Below are 16439 nucleotides of genomic sequence, written 5' to 3'. Positions count from 1 at the left end.
TTTTTAAGTAAACTGTAGCTTGTTGCTGCAATCATATATATACTAGTTTATAGCCCATGAGAATCACAGGTATAAAATTAATTAAAATTTCATAGTAAAAACTCAAAATTATTAATCAATTATTTTAAATAAATTATTAATTAACAGATATTTTTTAGTTATATAAAATTATAATAGTTGATTTAAATAAATATGTAACCTTCTAATTGTTGGGTTTAGAGCAAAACAACAATCTTATGGTGCACATGCAAACCCTAAAGCTTTGGATTTAGGTTTTCTAATTGTACATGCAATAATCATCCAAAGCTTGTAAACCCTAAATCTATCATATAGAAATCGAAATCAACATAATTAAATAAGTAAGAATGTTACCTTTCAATTGTAGCATGAAGACCTTGCCTTTGAGAGCTTAGTATCACAAGTGTAATACCTCTAATCGATCACAAACACCACAAGCAATTGGAGAATGTTAGAGAGGAGGGAGGAGGCTTAAATTTGGCTCAAGGATCCTTCTAGGGTTTCTTGTAGCCGGAAATAAGATGCCAAGGGGGTCCTTATATAGGTGAGGAATTATGGTTTCAGTCAAAGACCTAATCCGGTTGCTTAGGCTTTAAGCAGCCCATAGGAATCTTCCAGAACCCCTAGCCTTGGACGAAATCCTTGTGGGCTCCCATAAGATTCCGTCCACCTCCTATCCAAGAGGTTCTTAGCCTATTTTGTAATTATCTTATAATTACAATATCGGTCCCCTTAATTCAATTAATCTCTTTTGACCACAAAATTAATTCTAAATTAATTCTTAACCAATATTAATTAAATAATATGATTTCTCTTTTAATATATTATTCTAATAATATATTAATAAATCACATTTATCCTCTTTCTCCATTATCCATCCAGTTAAGTTGCTTTGGTGAAGACAACCCAAAAGAACCATGGTACTATTGAGTCAAGTACATACCAAATATACTTATGGACTTAGACACCTAATTTGTATTAATATTATTTTAATTTTTATTCTAATGTTATTAAGTTAATTTAATTAGAGTTGGAAATTAAAAATTTGAAATTTGAAATTTGAAATTTGAAATTTGAAATTGAGAATCAATAAGATTGACAAGTGGCATGACATTAATTAGGAGAAATAATAGGGTGATACATGACAAAAAGAGAATAAACTTATTCTTTTATTATAGAGAGAGAGAGAGAAAGAGAGAGAGAGAGAGAGAGAGAGAGAGAGAGAGAGTTAGGTTTAAATATAGATTGACATTTTTTGTGCGATCGTGAGGACAATTTTATTCTGTGATAATGACAAAAAAATGTTGTTTGATAATATGAATACTGTAACATCCAAAAATACGACCCAAATTTTTTTTTTGTTTTAATAATAATAAAAATCATATACTGATCATCATATCATAAAACCATATGTCAAATATCTCATCTCATAATAAAATGTCGTGAAACGACTGTATCAAATCAAACTATGAATCAAAACAAACTCCCAGGATAAAGACTACCACATACCATACAATAACATATAAACATGTACTGGGCCTTGCCCACTGCATCGGACCAAAGTCCGGAAACTGCATCGGACCGAAGTCCGGAACTGACTGGGACCATGTCCCCTGCATCGGACCGGTGTCCGGAACTAGCTGCATCGGACCGAAGTCCGGAACTAACTGATCATAGCATAGCATAAACACATATCAACTAGCATAACACATATCATCATAAACACATATACTGCATATTGCATCAGGCCGTAGCCCGGAACACATAACACATAAATCCTGCCTGAGCCACGAAGGCATCAAACACACTATCTGCTGCGTCGGACCGAAGTCCGAAAACTACTGCTAGCTAATCGGGCCGACATTGTGGCCGTAGACCCGTTCCTACTGGAAGGAAACTCACCTCGTAGTCTAGCTGCTGAAAGAACTGCTCCGGAATCTGTCTGCTGCGGCTCCGATTTCACCCCGGCTACAATTTCCACAAGTACCCTCAATCAAATACTGAGGGTAAAATGACTATTTTACCCCCTGGTCAAAGTCAACCTATTGGTCAAAGTCAACATTTAGTTGACCTGACTCGTCGAGTTGGGTCACCAACTCGTCGAGTCCTTACTCTCACTTTCTTGCTTCTGCTCGCTACTACTCGTCGAGTTTGGCATAAACTCGACGAGTTCCTCTTCGATACTAACACTCAGTCAATCTGCATCTGACTCACTGAGTTGTATGAACAACTCGTTTAGTCCTCCTTCAACACATGAACACTCTGACTGTGACTCGTCGAGTTGTATGAACAACTCGTCGAATATGTTCCTGAGGCATGAAGATTGCCTTGGACTCGCCGAGTCAGGGCATTGACTCGCCGAGTCCCCTCATGAATGAGTCCAACCTCCAACTCACTGAGTCCACCTAACGATCACTGGTTCCACTTGGCATGACACATAAAAGGGAAAGAAATCAGGGACTCGCGACTCGACTCGTCGAGTCTGAAGAACAACTCGCCGAGTCGATTGCATTCAACACTACTCCGATGATTCTGCTCAAAACCGGTGCATGCAACTTACAGATCTGTGTTCCTAAAGCTTGATTAGCACGTAAAGGTTCCAACTTTACGTGTAGATATGCATCAATATGGGTTTAAAGGCTCAAAATGCACTAAAAGGATAGATCTAGGGTGTTCATGCGAAAAGGGTTCCATAAAGGCAGAAGATATGAGCTTCTGAAGCTCAAACATAGATAGATCTGAAGGCTACTAGAAAACACATGCTTTCAATGCTACTACCAAGCCAAAAATGATAAAAACAAGCCAAACGTGAGATCTAATCGAGGAATGACAAAGGTTTGAGCTTGATACCTCAAAGAAGACTGTGATACCACCACAAACTCGGATCTAACTGCTTCTCCCTTGATTCCTCTTCTTCTTTCCTCTTCCTCTATTCCACAAATGGACCACAACTTCACCAAGTGAGAAAAACACACCAAAATGATAAGGGTGGCTAGGGTTTTCGTGTGAGGCTCTTATGTGGGTGAGGGAGGCTACTGAATGCCCAAAAGGTCGTTTAGATAGGATACAAACCCGGGGATTTAGGGTTTCATTCAGACTGATGGACTCGCCGAGTCCAGGATATAGACTCGCCGAGTCGCCAACTTAAACGTGCTCGAAATCCCGTCTCTACTCGACGATTCGGGCTACTGACTCGTCAAGTTCCTCTTGAAACTTGAATAAATAATAATACTAAATAACATACCAGAATCGAGGCATTATAGCTCTCTCCCACTTGTCTCAGAATTCGTCCTCGAAGTCTGCTGCTACGGTGCCTGGGAACAACTCTGGGTAGTGCTCCCTCATCTCTTCCTCTACCTCCCACGTCCATTCAGATCCCTTTCGGTGCTACCACTGCACCTTTACCAACTGAACCACCTTGTTCCTCAAGGTCTTCGTCTTTCGATCCAAGATTGCAACTAGTCTCTCAATATTATTCAGGCTTCCATCAACCTGAATCTCCTCTATGGGTACGACTGCTGACTCATCCACTAAACACTTCTGCAACTGGGAAACATGGAAAGTGTTGTGGATCTGGCTAAGCTCTGCCGGAAGATCCAACCGGTAAGCGACCTGACCCACCCGTGCCAAAACCCTAAAAGGACCGATGAACCTGGGGCCCAGCTTGCCCCTCTTCTGAAACCTGATGACACCCTTCCAGGGTGTTACCTTCAGGAGGACCATATCGCCCAACTGAAACTCCAAGTCTGAACGCCTCCTGTCAGTGTAACTCTTCTGCCGACTCTGCGCAGTCTGCAGTCTACTACGAACTTGTTGGATCAACTCTGTCGTCTTGAGCACCACCTCGGTGCTCCCAATGACGCTCTGACCGACCTCGCCCCAAAAAATCGGGGTCCTGCACTTCCTCCCATAAAGCATCTCGAAAGGAGGGCGGTCAATACTCACATGATAACTGTTGTTATACGAAAATTCCGCTAATGGAAGATATGTATCCCAACTGCCACCGAAATCTAGGACGCATGCCCGGAGCATGTCCTCAAGAGTCTGAATCGTCCTCTCGCTCTACCCGTTCGTCTGAGGGTGGAAAGTGGTGCTGAAATGGAGACGAGTACCCATCTCGTCGTGAAACCGCTTCCAGAATCTAGAAGTAAAATGGACATATCTATCTGACACCACTGATACCGGCACTCCATGCCGTGCCACAACCTCTCGCACATATATATTGGCTAGCTTCTCAGCCGATATGCTCTCCTGGATCGGTATAAAATGAGCACTCTTCGTCAACCGATCCACTATAACCCAAATCGAATCCACTCCACGTGTGGTTCTGGGAAACTTAGTGATAAAATCCATAGTGATATCCTCCCATTTCCACACTGGAATGTCCAACGGCTGCATCTTTCCGTGAGGCCTTTGGTGCTCTGCCTTAACCTTCCTGCAAGTCAGGCATCTTTCCACATACTAGGCGACATCCTGCTTCATGCAGGGCCACTAATAGTCGGGTCGAAGATCCCTATACATCTTCGTTGCCCCTGGATGGATGGAAAATCGAGACTTATGGGCCTCGTCCATCAACACCTGCCGTACTCCGCCCAAGTACGGTACCCATACTCTCCCATGAAGGGTCAACAATCCTCGGGTTTCGTAGTCAAAAGAAGCTACTTGGCCCACAATCCTCTCACACTTCTACCTCTCCTCCTTGAGGCCCTCGGCCTGCGCCTCTTTGATTTGCTCCAACAATGGAGTAATCACTGTCATCCTCAAACAAATATCTCGGATCGGGGCCGCTGCTGCCTTGCGGCTCAGGGCGTTGGCCACTACGTTGGCCTTCCCTGGGTGATAAAGGATCTCACAGTCGTAATCTTTCAACACATTTAACCATCGCCTCTCCCTCATGTTCAGATTCGGCTAATCCATGAGGTACCTCAAGCTCTTGTGATCCGTGTAAATGGTAAAATGGACCCCATAGAGGTAATGTCTCAAAATCTTGAGGGCAAACACCACTGCCCCCAGCTCTAAGTCATGTGTAGCATAGTTAGCCTCGTGAGGCTTCAACTGTCTCGAGGCGTAAGCTATCACACGGCCTCGCTGCATCAGCACTGCTCCCATACCTGTGATCGAGGCATCACAGTAGACTACAAAATCTTCTATTCCCTCCGGCAGGGTAAGAATCGGTGCTTCACATAGTCTTTGTCTGAGGGTCTCAAATGCCGCCTGCTACTCAGGCCCCCATCGAAACGCCACCGACTTCTTGGTCAGTCGGGTGAGCGGTACTGCTATCTTGGAGAAGTCCTGGATGAATCTCCTGTAATACCCTGCCAAACCTAGGAAGCTCCGAATCTCGGATGGAGACTTCGGGACCTCCCACTGAATCACGACCTCTATCTTGGCCGGATCCACAAAAATACCCTTCTGATTGACGAGGTGCCCGAGGAACTGCAGCTCGCGCAACCAGAACTTGCACTTGGAGAACTCTGCGAAAAGTTTCTCCCTCCTCAAGATCTCCAACACCTCCCTCAAGTGCTCCTCGTGCTGCTCCTGAGTCTTGGAGTAAACCAAGATGTCATCGATAAATACTATCACAGAGCGATCCAGCATCGGCCTGCACACGCAGTTCATGAGATCCATGAACGCGGCTGGGGCGTTGGTGAGCCCAAATGGCATCACCACGAACTCATAATGACCATACATGGTCCTAAAAGCAGTCTTCTGCACATCCTCGCCTTTGACTCGCATCTGATGATACCCAGAGTGTAAATCGATCTTGGAAAACCAAGACGCTCCCTGTAGCTGATCAAACAAATCATCTATCCTCGGAAGTGGGTAACGGTTCTTCACCGTTACCTTATTCAGCTCCCGGTAATCTATACACATACGGTGCGACCCGTCCTTTTTCTTTACAAACAAAATCGGTACACCCCAGGGCGAACTGCTCGACCTGATAAAACCCTTGTCTAGCAGCTCTTGCAGCTGTGTAGATAACTCCTGCATCTCTGGAGGAGCCAACCGATACGGTGCCTTGGCTATCGGAGCCGCACCAGGGATTAGGTCAATCCTGAACTCGACCAGCCTCTCGGGAGGTATTCCAGGCAAATCCTCTGGAAATACATCCGGGTAGTCTCGCACTACCGGAACATCATCAACTGTCGTCTTGCCCTTCTCCCGGGCATCTAAAACATAGGCAACATAACCGACGCAACCCTGCTGAAAATAGCACCTCGCTCTCGCCGCTGAACATAGAACTGGTCCGTGCTGTGGCCTCTCGCCCTGAATCACTAACTCTCCCCCACTGGGAGTGTGAACCCTCACTAACTGCAGCTCACAATCTATCACCGCCTCATTGTGGATCAACCAATCCATGCCTACTATAACCTTATTCCCTCGCAGGGGAATAGGGACTAAGTCCACCAGAAACTGCTCATCGAATAACTGTAGAGAACATCCTCTGTGTACCCTTGCAACCCTAACAATCCTATCATCTGCGATCTCAACCTCAAGTGGACAATCTAGCTCCCCTGGAGCTCTGATAAACCTCTTGCTAAGCGCAAGAGAGACAAATGATCGGGTAGCCCCCGAATCAGACAATATTGTAGCTGAAATGTCGTTCACTGAGAACGACCCTATACAAAACATATAACCATCAGAAACAATCAATAATAAATGCATGGATAAGGGAGAAATACATACCCGTCACCACGTCAGGAGTCGCTCGCGCCTCCTCTGCTGTCAGCTGGAAAGCCCTACTCTTCACTACCGGCATCTTAGCTCGGCCCTGACGGCCATCTGTAATCCTCAAAGTAGCAGGGGCAGGTGCTGACACCTTCCCTGCAGCTGCTAAACTCGGACACTACTTTTTATGTCCCCTCTGATTGCACTAAAAGCAAATCAGATCTGACTCCGCAATGGCGGTGGTAGTGGCTGTATAGTCCTTGCTCATATGCCCAGTCTGGCCGCACTTGTAGCAGCTAGAACTCCCTGCCTTGCACACTCCGTCGTGCAATCTCCCACACTTGCCACATTGATTGTGGCTCTGATGACTCCTGGATCTGTGATCTGAAACCTTGGGCTTTTTGCCCAAACCCCCTGTACCTGAAGCCGCCTACGGGTTCCTCTTCCTCTCCATCTCTAGGTCAATCTCTCTCTCTCTCTCTCTCTCTCTCTCTCTCTCGCCCTGGCAATCATGTCATCCAATGTTTTACAACTGGACCGGCTCACAAATTGGCGGATATCACTCTGCAGCATCTCATGATAGCGGGCCTTCTTTATTTCCTCATCAGCGGCATACTGAGGAACGAGAAGTGCCCTCTCTCTGAACGTGGCGGTAATCTCCGCCATTGTCTCGGTAGTCTGGGTCAAATCCTGGAATTCTCGTGCTAACTGCTGCACCTCAATGACGGGTGCGAACTGGGCTCTGAACCTGGTGATAAAGTCCACCCAGGTCATGGCATCCAAAGCTGCGTCACTCCCGATGGCGTGACCAACCTCCTCCCACCAATCTCGTGCCCTGTCCTTCAGAAGACAGGACGCCAACCTGACCTTGTCCCCCTCGGGACACCTGCTTGTGCGGAAAGTATTGGCCATGTCCGCCAACCATCTGGTACTCGCTATGGGGTCCCACGCCCCGTGGTAATCTGGAGCTCCACATGCCCAGAACTCCCTGAAAGTAAGCATGCGCGACCCCATCATGGCCGCCACCTCAGCACGAAATGTGCCTAGCTTCTCCTCCATCAACTCTAATATACCCTCCTTGATCAAACCAAAGATCACTGGAGTCTACTCAAGAATGATACAAGTAACCTCTGAAGTGAAGAACTCTCTAGTTTGCTCATCTAACTGCTCGGCTCCCGAGACTGATCCCGATCCCTCTTCGGCACCTGAACTGCCGCCTGCTAGTCTAGGACGTAAAACCATAATTCTGAAAACATATCACAATAAACGTCAGGACACTGATATGACTCGGGGGGCCATTACTACTACCGAATTTTTGGTCTCATCTCACCCTTCCTCGATTCAAGTACGGATCCTCTACTTCCAGTAGTATGGGCCCCTACTACCTTCCACATCTATCCGTACTTTCCTCAAGAACTGCCACGACTCCACCTAACCACTACTACCGCTGCTGATCTCTATTGCTCTCATCCTAGGCTTGCCCTAGGGAAATCTCGGACTCAACCTAACCATTCCTCAGCTGCTGAAGGCCTCCTTGTAATGCCAATTAACCATTACCTGAATATCATCACATGTGGCGAGGCTCAGATAATCTTTCGAGTAAAAGACTCGTCCCCACAACAGGTAGACTCAGACAAGAGTTGTGCAGCAAGGACAAATCCAACACTCTGAGATTATTCAACCTTGTTCACATGTGATGTGGCATATTCACCTAATGGCTAACTCCCATCACTCAGAGTCCTACAGAGCACGAAGCAAACAACATTCGGACACGGAAAACTACTCAAACAATTCTATCCTCATAATGAGAAACTGTACTAGCATATGATGCTAAGCTCATGCTATCAGGCATAACCTAAACAGACTATCCTACTGCTATCTACTCAATTTCTAGCATGCGATTCTCAGAAGGCTGAAACACATAAAGCAGGCACATAAGGCATCCTCCTAGATCCTTAGTCCTATACTAGCATGTTGTTCTACTGAAACTGAAACTGAAAATTATAATCTTAAACTTGTATGGGTAATTTGGGAGTACTTACTTGAGCTCGGCTGATCACATGCACCACACCCTTTTCTCTATATCAAAACTCTTTTCGTTCTAAGTTCTTTTCAAAAAAAAAAATGTTTTTCTTTTAAAACATTTTACCATTTCCTTAGTTTGAGTTCAGACGCACCAAAGAGTGTATCCGAATCCCTCAAACCAAGGCTCTGATACCAACTTGTAACATCCAAAAATACGACCCAATTTTTTTTTTGTTTTAATAATAATAAAAATCATATATTGATCGTCATATAACCATACGTCAAATATCTCAACTCATAATAAAATGTCGTGAAACAACTATATCAAATCAAACTATGAATCAAAACAAACTCCCAGGATAAAGACTGACGATGTGGTGTGTGCAATGTCATCATCCCAAGCTCTTCCCTTTACTTGCGGAAGTACCTGAAACCAAAACTGAAACTGTAAGCATGAAGCTTAGTGAGCTCCCCCAAACTACCACATACCATACAATAACATATAAACACGTACTGGGCCTTGCCCACTGCATCGGACCAAAGACGGAAACTGCATCGGACCGAAGTCCGGAACTGACTGGGACCATGTCCCCTGCATCGGACCGGTGTCCGGAACTAGCTGCATCGGACCGAAGTCCGGAACTAACTGATCATAGCATAGCATAAAGACATATCAACTAGCATAACACATATCATCATAAACACATATACTGCATACTGCATCAGGCCGTAGCCCGGAACACATAACACATAAATCATGCCAGAGCCACGAAGGCATCAAACACACTATCTGCTGCGTCGGACCGAAGTCCGGAAACTACTGCTAGCTAATCGGGCCGGCATTGTGGCCGTAGAACCGTTCCTACTGGAAGCAAACTCACCTCGTAGTCTAGCTGCTGAAAGAACTGCTCCGGAATATGTCTGCTGCGGCTCCGATTTCACCCCGGCTACAATTTCCACAAGTACCCTCAATCAAATACTGAGGGTAAAATGACTATTTTACCCCCTGGTCAAAGTCAACATTCAGTTGACCTAACTCATCGAGTTGGGTCACCAACTCGTTGAGTCCTTACTCTCACTTTCTTGCTTCTGCTCGCTACTACTCGTCGAGTTTGGCATAGACTCGACGAGTTCCTCTTTGATACTAACACTCAGTCAATCTGCATCCGACTCGTTGAGTTGTATGAACAACTCGTTGAGTCCTCCTTCAACACATGAACACTCTGACTGTGACTCGTCGAGTTGTATGAACAACTCGTCGAGTCTGTTCCTGAGGCATGAAGATTGCCTTGGACTCGCCGAGTCAGGGCATTGACTCGCCGAGTCCCTTCATGAATGAGTCCGACCTCCGACTCACTGATTCCACCTAAAGATCACTGGTTCCACTTGGCATGACACATAAAAGGGAAAGAAATCAGGGACTCGCGACTCGATTCGCCGAGTCTGAAGAACAACTCGCCGAGTCGGTTGCATGCAACACTACTCCGATGATTCTGCTCAAAACCGGTGCATGCAACTTACAGATCTGGGTTCCTAAAGCTTGATTAGCACGTAAAGTTTCCAACTTTACGTGTAGATATGCATCAATACGGGTTTAAAGGCTCAAAATGCACTAAAAGGATAGATCTAGGGTGTTCATGTGAAAAGGGTTCCATAAAGGCAGAAGATATGAGCTTCTGAAGCTCAAACATAGATAGATCTGAAGGCTACTAGAAAACACATGCTTTCAATGTTACTACCAAGCCAAAAATGATAAAAACAAGCCAAACGAGAGATCTAATCGAGGAATGACAAAGGTTTGAGCTTGATACCTCAAAGAAGACTATGATACCACCACAAACTCGGATCTAACTGCTTCTCCCTTGATTCCTCCTCTTCTCTCCTCTTCCTCTATTCCACAAATGGACCACAACTTCACCAAGTGAGAAAAACACACCAAAATGATAAAAGTGGCTAGGGTTTTCGTGTGAGGCTCTTTTGTGGGTGAGGGAGGCTACTGAATGCCCAAAAGGTCGTTTAAATAGGATACAAACCCGGGGATTTAGGGTTTCATTCAGACTGATGGACTCGCCGAGTCGCCAACTTAAACGTGCTCGAAATCCCGTCTCTACTCGACGAGTCGGGCTACTGAATCATTGAGTTCCTCTTGAAACTTGAATAAATAATAATATTAAATAACATACCAGAATCGGGGCGTTACAGCTGGACCTTATATACTTTCGAATATCCAATCCTACCCTAAGCCCCCATTCAAACAAGAACAAAACATAAGGCTAAATCAAGCATTCTCAGGCTATAAGATCTTAATTATGTATAACCGTAATGCATACACTGAACAACCACAGTAATGATGTTAATCTCATATAGAGGAACCCTAGGCTAGCAGACATAATGTAATCAAGCAATTTGATCATGCAATTCCTGAAGATCCCTAGCCTTTAACTAGCATGTTTTTCTAACGTATCACATAATCAAATAACTGTATGGTTATTTGGGGTCAACTTACTGGCTCCGGTTGATCGTACACCCTGCATCCTCCTTTACTTATTTTGAAAACCATTTGAAAATCATTTTGAAAATCTTTTCCTTGATTTGAGATTGAGGTCACACGCGCATTCATCCAATTCACTCAAACCAAGGCTCTGATACCAGTCATCATCGGGATGGAATACTCACGGCCCACAACCAACAGGTTGGAATGCCAAGCTCAATTAGCTTTCGCACAAAGCAGATAAGCCTCAACCGCCAAACAAACATGTGCACATATAATAGATAATCACATAACAGTCTATAGACAACAATTGATCAAACGGATCATACCGCATAGCTCCTTGCTTCTAATCACATGTTTCCCTAAGCTTTTCTCACCAAAATCCTTCTTCAAAGCTTAAACATACCAATGTAGCATACACATACGAATTAGGGTTTTGGAATGACAAGAGGTTGTGAAGGGGAGGCTGGGGAGGCCAATGATTCTTTAAATAAGATGCAAAACCCCGTAAAATAGGGTTTCATCCGCCAGCTCCTACTCGTCGAGTCCCTTCTTCGACTCAGTGAGTAGGTCACTTAAACACGTGGACCAACCCGCTGCTACTCGACGAGTCTAGCAACCAACTCGTCGAGTAGACCTTAAAATCAAGAAGATCTTATTACAAAAATCCATACCTTAGAATCGGGGTGTTATAGAAGCCGAATATCGTGCAATGACCCTCATGGTCAGCGAAATTGTTTGGCTTCGGGAATTGCAAATTCCAATTTCGTCACCAACATCTTTATTTTGTGATAACGAAGAAACCCGTCACATTGCCAATAATCTGGTCTTTCATGAGCGAACCAAACATGTTGAGATGGATTGTTTTTTTTGGGAACGAGTTGAGTTAAATGAGATTATGCCCCTTAATATTGACAGCTAGATACAATTTGCAGACCTACTAACTAAAGGGCTTGGAGCACAACAACTAAATTTTTTACTTGGCAAGATAGGCATTACAAATTTGCATGCTCCATCTTGAGGGGGAGTATTGAATTTCATAATATCTTTTCCTTTTTCTAAGTTATCTCGTTGTCTATCTTACCCATATTTAGAAAAGTTTGGTATGGTATTGTAGGTCTATTTATTGCCCTTGCTTTGTACGCTTTTTGGTTGAGAAATAAACATAAAGCTTTTATTTCCTCTTTTCTTCTAGAATTTTAGAATTTATACCATTTTCACCAAACTACATTGTTATAAATAGCATAACACTTTCGACAATTTATTGTAAACAATGACACAATAAACACCCAAAACTAAGCATTTTTAACCTTGTTTGTAGCTTCCATTTTACCACATTTTCACTTCTCTCTCTCTCTCTCTCTCTCTCTCTCTCTCTCTTATCAGCCCTGTTTGGTCCTACCATAATATACATGGAAACTCCAAACCGGAGAAAAATCACTAACCTCTAGAGAGAAAAAATTTTATATGATAAATTGTTACAATCACATAGACTAATCTCAAACCTCCCCCAAAAATAATCACACTCTTCCAAAGTGTTAACTAAAACTTTATATAATCTAAAACACGAGAAGAAGCTCTAAAATAAGGGAAGAAAGAGAGAACCAAACACTTCAAGTGTATTTTGGTTGGGGTGCATTGAAACAAAAGCCTTCGTTTTCTTTTATAAGTTTAGAGACCTCCTAAGTTTTCATCCTTCTAGTAATGTGGGATGAGAAAACACTATTCATTCTTTAGCCAAAACTCAATAATCTCCATATTGGATAAATGAATGAAAATCGCAACCACATAAATGAAACATCGTCTTCAACTGACAATCATAATGCTAAAGACAAAGAATTATCATACTCCAACATAAAAGAGTATTGCCACTTATAGATCATTCTAAGAGTTTCACATCGACACATGTTGAAAAATTATGATGCAACTTCCTCGCTTGGCATACCTGCAAGTTCATTAGCCATCAACATCATATTCACCACACATCTCACATTTATGCCAATCCAATGCCCATGTGTAAAGTGTGAAACCACTAAAAAAACTGCATCTCTTTTTCATGGTAGCATTGGCATACCATAGGGATGAAATGAATTCAAAATACATCACCACCGCCAATAAGTGTTACAGATACATCGTTAGCTATATCGAATCCTTTTGTCGAATCTGCTTCCTCAAGACAATTACTCTTGACATGTCCAGACTGTCCACACTTCCACCATATTGGAGTCCTTTATGACTTCTTCTTCTTCCTATTCGTGCATATTATAACCGTTCATTCTGACAAAGCATGGCTGCTACTCTTCAGTCTTTTCTCTTAGGACAAGAGTTATTCAATAACATTTGCATACATCAGGGTCTCTTTTCCATACATCAGTATGGGCTTCATTTCATAGGTTAATAGGAAGATGACAAAGATGTGCATGATTATTTTGTACGTTGAAGAGTTGCTCGGAAGTTTCTTAAAGATAGTGATAAGGTTTCTTTCTTTACAAATCTTATAGTTTTTGAGCTTGAGATATGGAAAATTTATGTTTGAGTTCATCAGGTGGTGGTGGCGGCGGTGGCATTGATTGTTGGTGGTCTCTTGAAGACGAGACCAGGTAAAAACTGCAAAATTTGGTAATGGATTGATGAAGAACATCCTAAACTAAAGTTGGATTAAGAAGATGAGCTTGTAGTTGTTAAAGAGGAGGTTTCTTGCCTCAAGAAATAAGGGATTGATCTGAAGAAGAATTCCATATCGTTATAATATTTTGTAATGATATTAAAAGTACAATATTATTAATCTTCCTCTATTAAATGGTATTATATGATCCCACTACCAAACTAAAACCAAGATATGTGACACATGATTCCACTACCCAGACGAGCCACGTATGAAAACACATCATTAAGGATTGTCCACGTAAGATGCCACGTGAGTTAAACCTGAAGAAATTACTCAAAAGGGTTGAATATGTACCAAAACAACAAATATTTATTTTGAAAAAAAAAAAACCATCAAGGACTAATGTACACAAACTTATAATTTAACCTTGTATAGCCGCTTATGAAAACTATATGTGTACAAAAACAACAAGTTTCAAAACGTATTTTGCAAAATAAAAAAGGACTAAATGTGTACAAACTAAAAACTATATTACCCTATTAAGTCATTTCCACTAAAAAACATGCTTCTTGTATGAGCTTTTAATGGAATTTAGTTTTCTTTCCTCGATTGAAAGTTAACTCATTTATGACGTGTTTGTCATAGTGAGAGCTTCTAGTTAGGTTTTAACAAAATGTTTTGTTTGGGAGTATTAATGTTTTAATTTTAGTTTAAACAAAAAACTTCAAACATAAAAGCTACTACATGCAACATATAAGAAAAAAGTTATTGAGTTTTTTTAATGAATTTCTAGAATTGTCCTTAAAAACATATTTATATATTTATCTTTTTTAAACAATTGTCTTTTTATGTAATTTTACACATTTCAAAATCTCCTATCTATTTTTGCCAAAACACTCATATAAAAAATTAAAGTTATAATTGTCATCTACCAACTACCCACTACCATTTCTAGCTTCCAACTTTCAGTTAGTTTTGCCAAACACGCCCTTAATATTTAAATTATTTTATAAAACTTGAACCAAACATAATAAATCATGGAATTGGATTTCAGTTCCCTCTAATTCTAATGAAAGTTTCTAACCAAACAGACCCTTAAGTGACTTTCGGTTTATAAAATGTTTATAAGAGAACTGAAGTTTGTCAAGAAACTGAAATCTGTTGAGAATTAAAATCCAAATCCATATTTTGGTTGGTTTGAATAATGTTTCTTTTTCTTAATTTTATTTTATTTTATAACTTTTATGAAAAGAGATATTATATTGTTTGGGAATGATCTTCGGTGAATTCATTAATGAGAATATTATATTATATATATATATATATATATATATATATATATATATATATATATATATATATATATATATATATATATATATATATATATAAACAATTCTATATTGTTAGTGTACGTGTATGTATGTATGTATGTATGTATGTAGCCCAAGTTGATATTTAGGTTAGGCCCACTTGTGTGTATGTATTGATATATATTATGTATTCTCTCATTAATGAATTCAAGGAAGATCATTTCTAAACATGGTATCAGAGCTAATACCAAGAATTTCCTAATTTCCCTCCTAAATATCAACATGGTCGAGCTATGGGCTACATACATACATACATACATGTATACTAACATATATAAATTATAATAGTAATTATGGTGTTGGCGAGTGGTAAGGGGTGGTGGTGGTGGTGATGATGAAGATGATGGGTGGTGGTGACATCAATGGAGGTGGTGGATAGTGGTGGTCGGTAGTGATATTGAAGGTGGTAGGTGGTGGCGATAGATGAGGGTGTTGGTGGTGGCAAGTATGGGCGGCTGCGACAGTTGTGGTTATGGTAATGGTGTATGTGATGGTGGTGAGTGGTGGAAGTGGTGGTTTTGGGGGTGGTGGAATGATGGTCGGCGGTGGTGATGGAAATGGTGGCAGTTGTGGTGGATGGTGATGGTTGTAGTGGTGGCGGCAAAGGCGACAATGAGTGTTGGTGGTGGGTGGTGGTGACATCAATGGAGGTGTTGGGTGGTGGTGACGATTGAGGTGGTGAGTGTTGGTAGTTGTGACAGTGGTGGCGATGGTAGTGGTGGCAGTGGCGGTGGTGAGTGGTGGTAGCGGCGGTTGAAGGGGGGGGGGGGGGGGGGGGGGTTGGAAATGACATGGTGATGGAAGTGGTGGGTAGCGGTGGTTGTAGTGGTGGTTGCAAAGGAAACAATGATTGTCGGTGGTAGAGGATAACATGGTAATCTTCGATAATCCCTCATGAATGTGATTTTAATTACCTTCTTCTATTATTTATGGATTTTTCCTTATTTTGATAGAAAGGTTAACTAATTTAAGATTGTTATTCCATTTTAAAAATTTTAACCAAACAAGCCTCTAGGATATTTAACTATCTTTCACGGGGGAACGGACAATGAAGAAATTGACTTTCATGAATATAGTTTGCACCCAATGGCCCGATCAATTTCAATTATTGTCACCAAAAAAATTTTTTGTACACATATGTACCTCAAAAACTTTTATGTCATTTTATGTTTTTTCCAATAATCATCATATTTATTATTTATCAATAGTAGTTAAATTCTAGACGTATACTATCCATATTTTATGCATATCTACT

General features: G+C 41.9%; 1 protein-coding gene across 1 annotated transcript; it reads right to left on the bottom strand.

Annotated features, from left to right (window-relative positions):
• Window positions 1–15475: 15475 nt before the first annotated feature.
• Window positions 15476–16057, bottom strand: LOC111878049 (extensin-like). Its single transcript, XM_023874562.2, has one exon. The coding sequence runs from the start codon at window positions 16055–16057 to the stop codon at window positions 15476–15478; it is 582 nt and encodes a 193-aa protein (XP_023730330.2).
• Between the last annotated feature and the right edge of the window lie 382 nt (window positions 16058–16439).

Source organism: Lactuca sativa, chromosome 8, assembly GCF_002870075.4.
Source record: "Lactuca sativa cultivar Salinas chromosome 8, Lsat_Salinas_v11, whole genome shotgun sequence".
In the NCBI taxonomy this organism is placed as follows: domain Eukaryota; kingdom Viridiplantae; phylum Streptophyta; class Magnoliopsida; order Asterales; family Asteraceae; genus Lactuca; species Lactuca sativa.
Note: the sequence above shows the minus strand (reverse complement) of the source record. Positions and strands in the feature narration are given on the sequence as shown.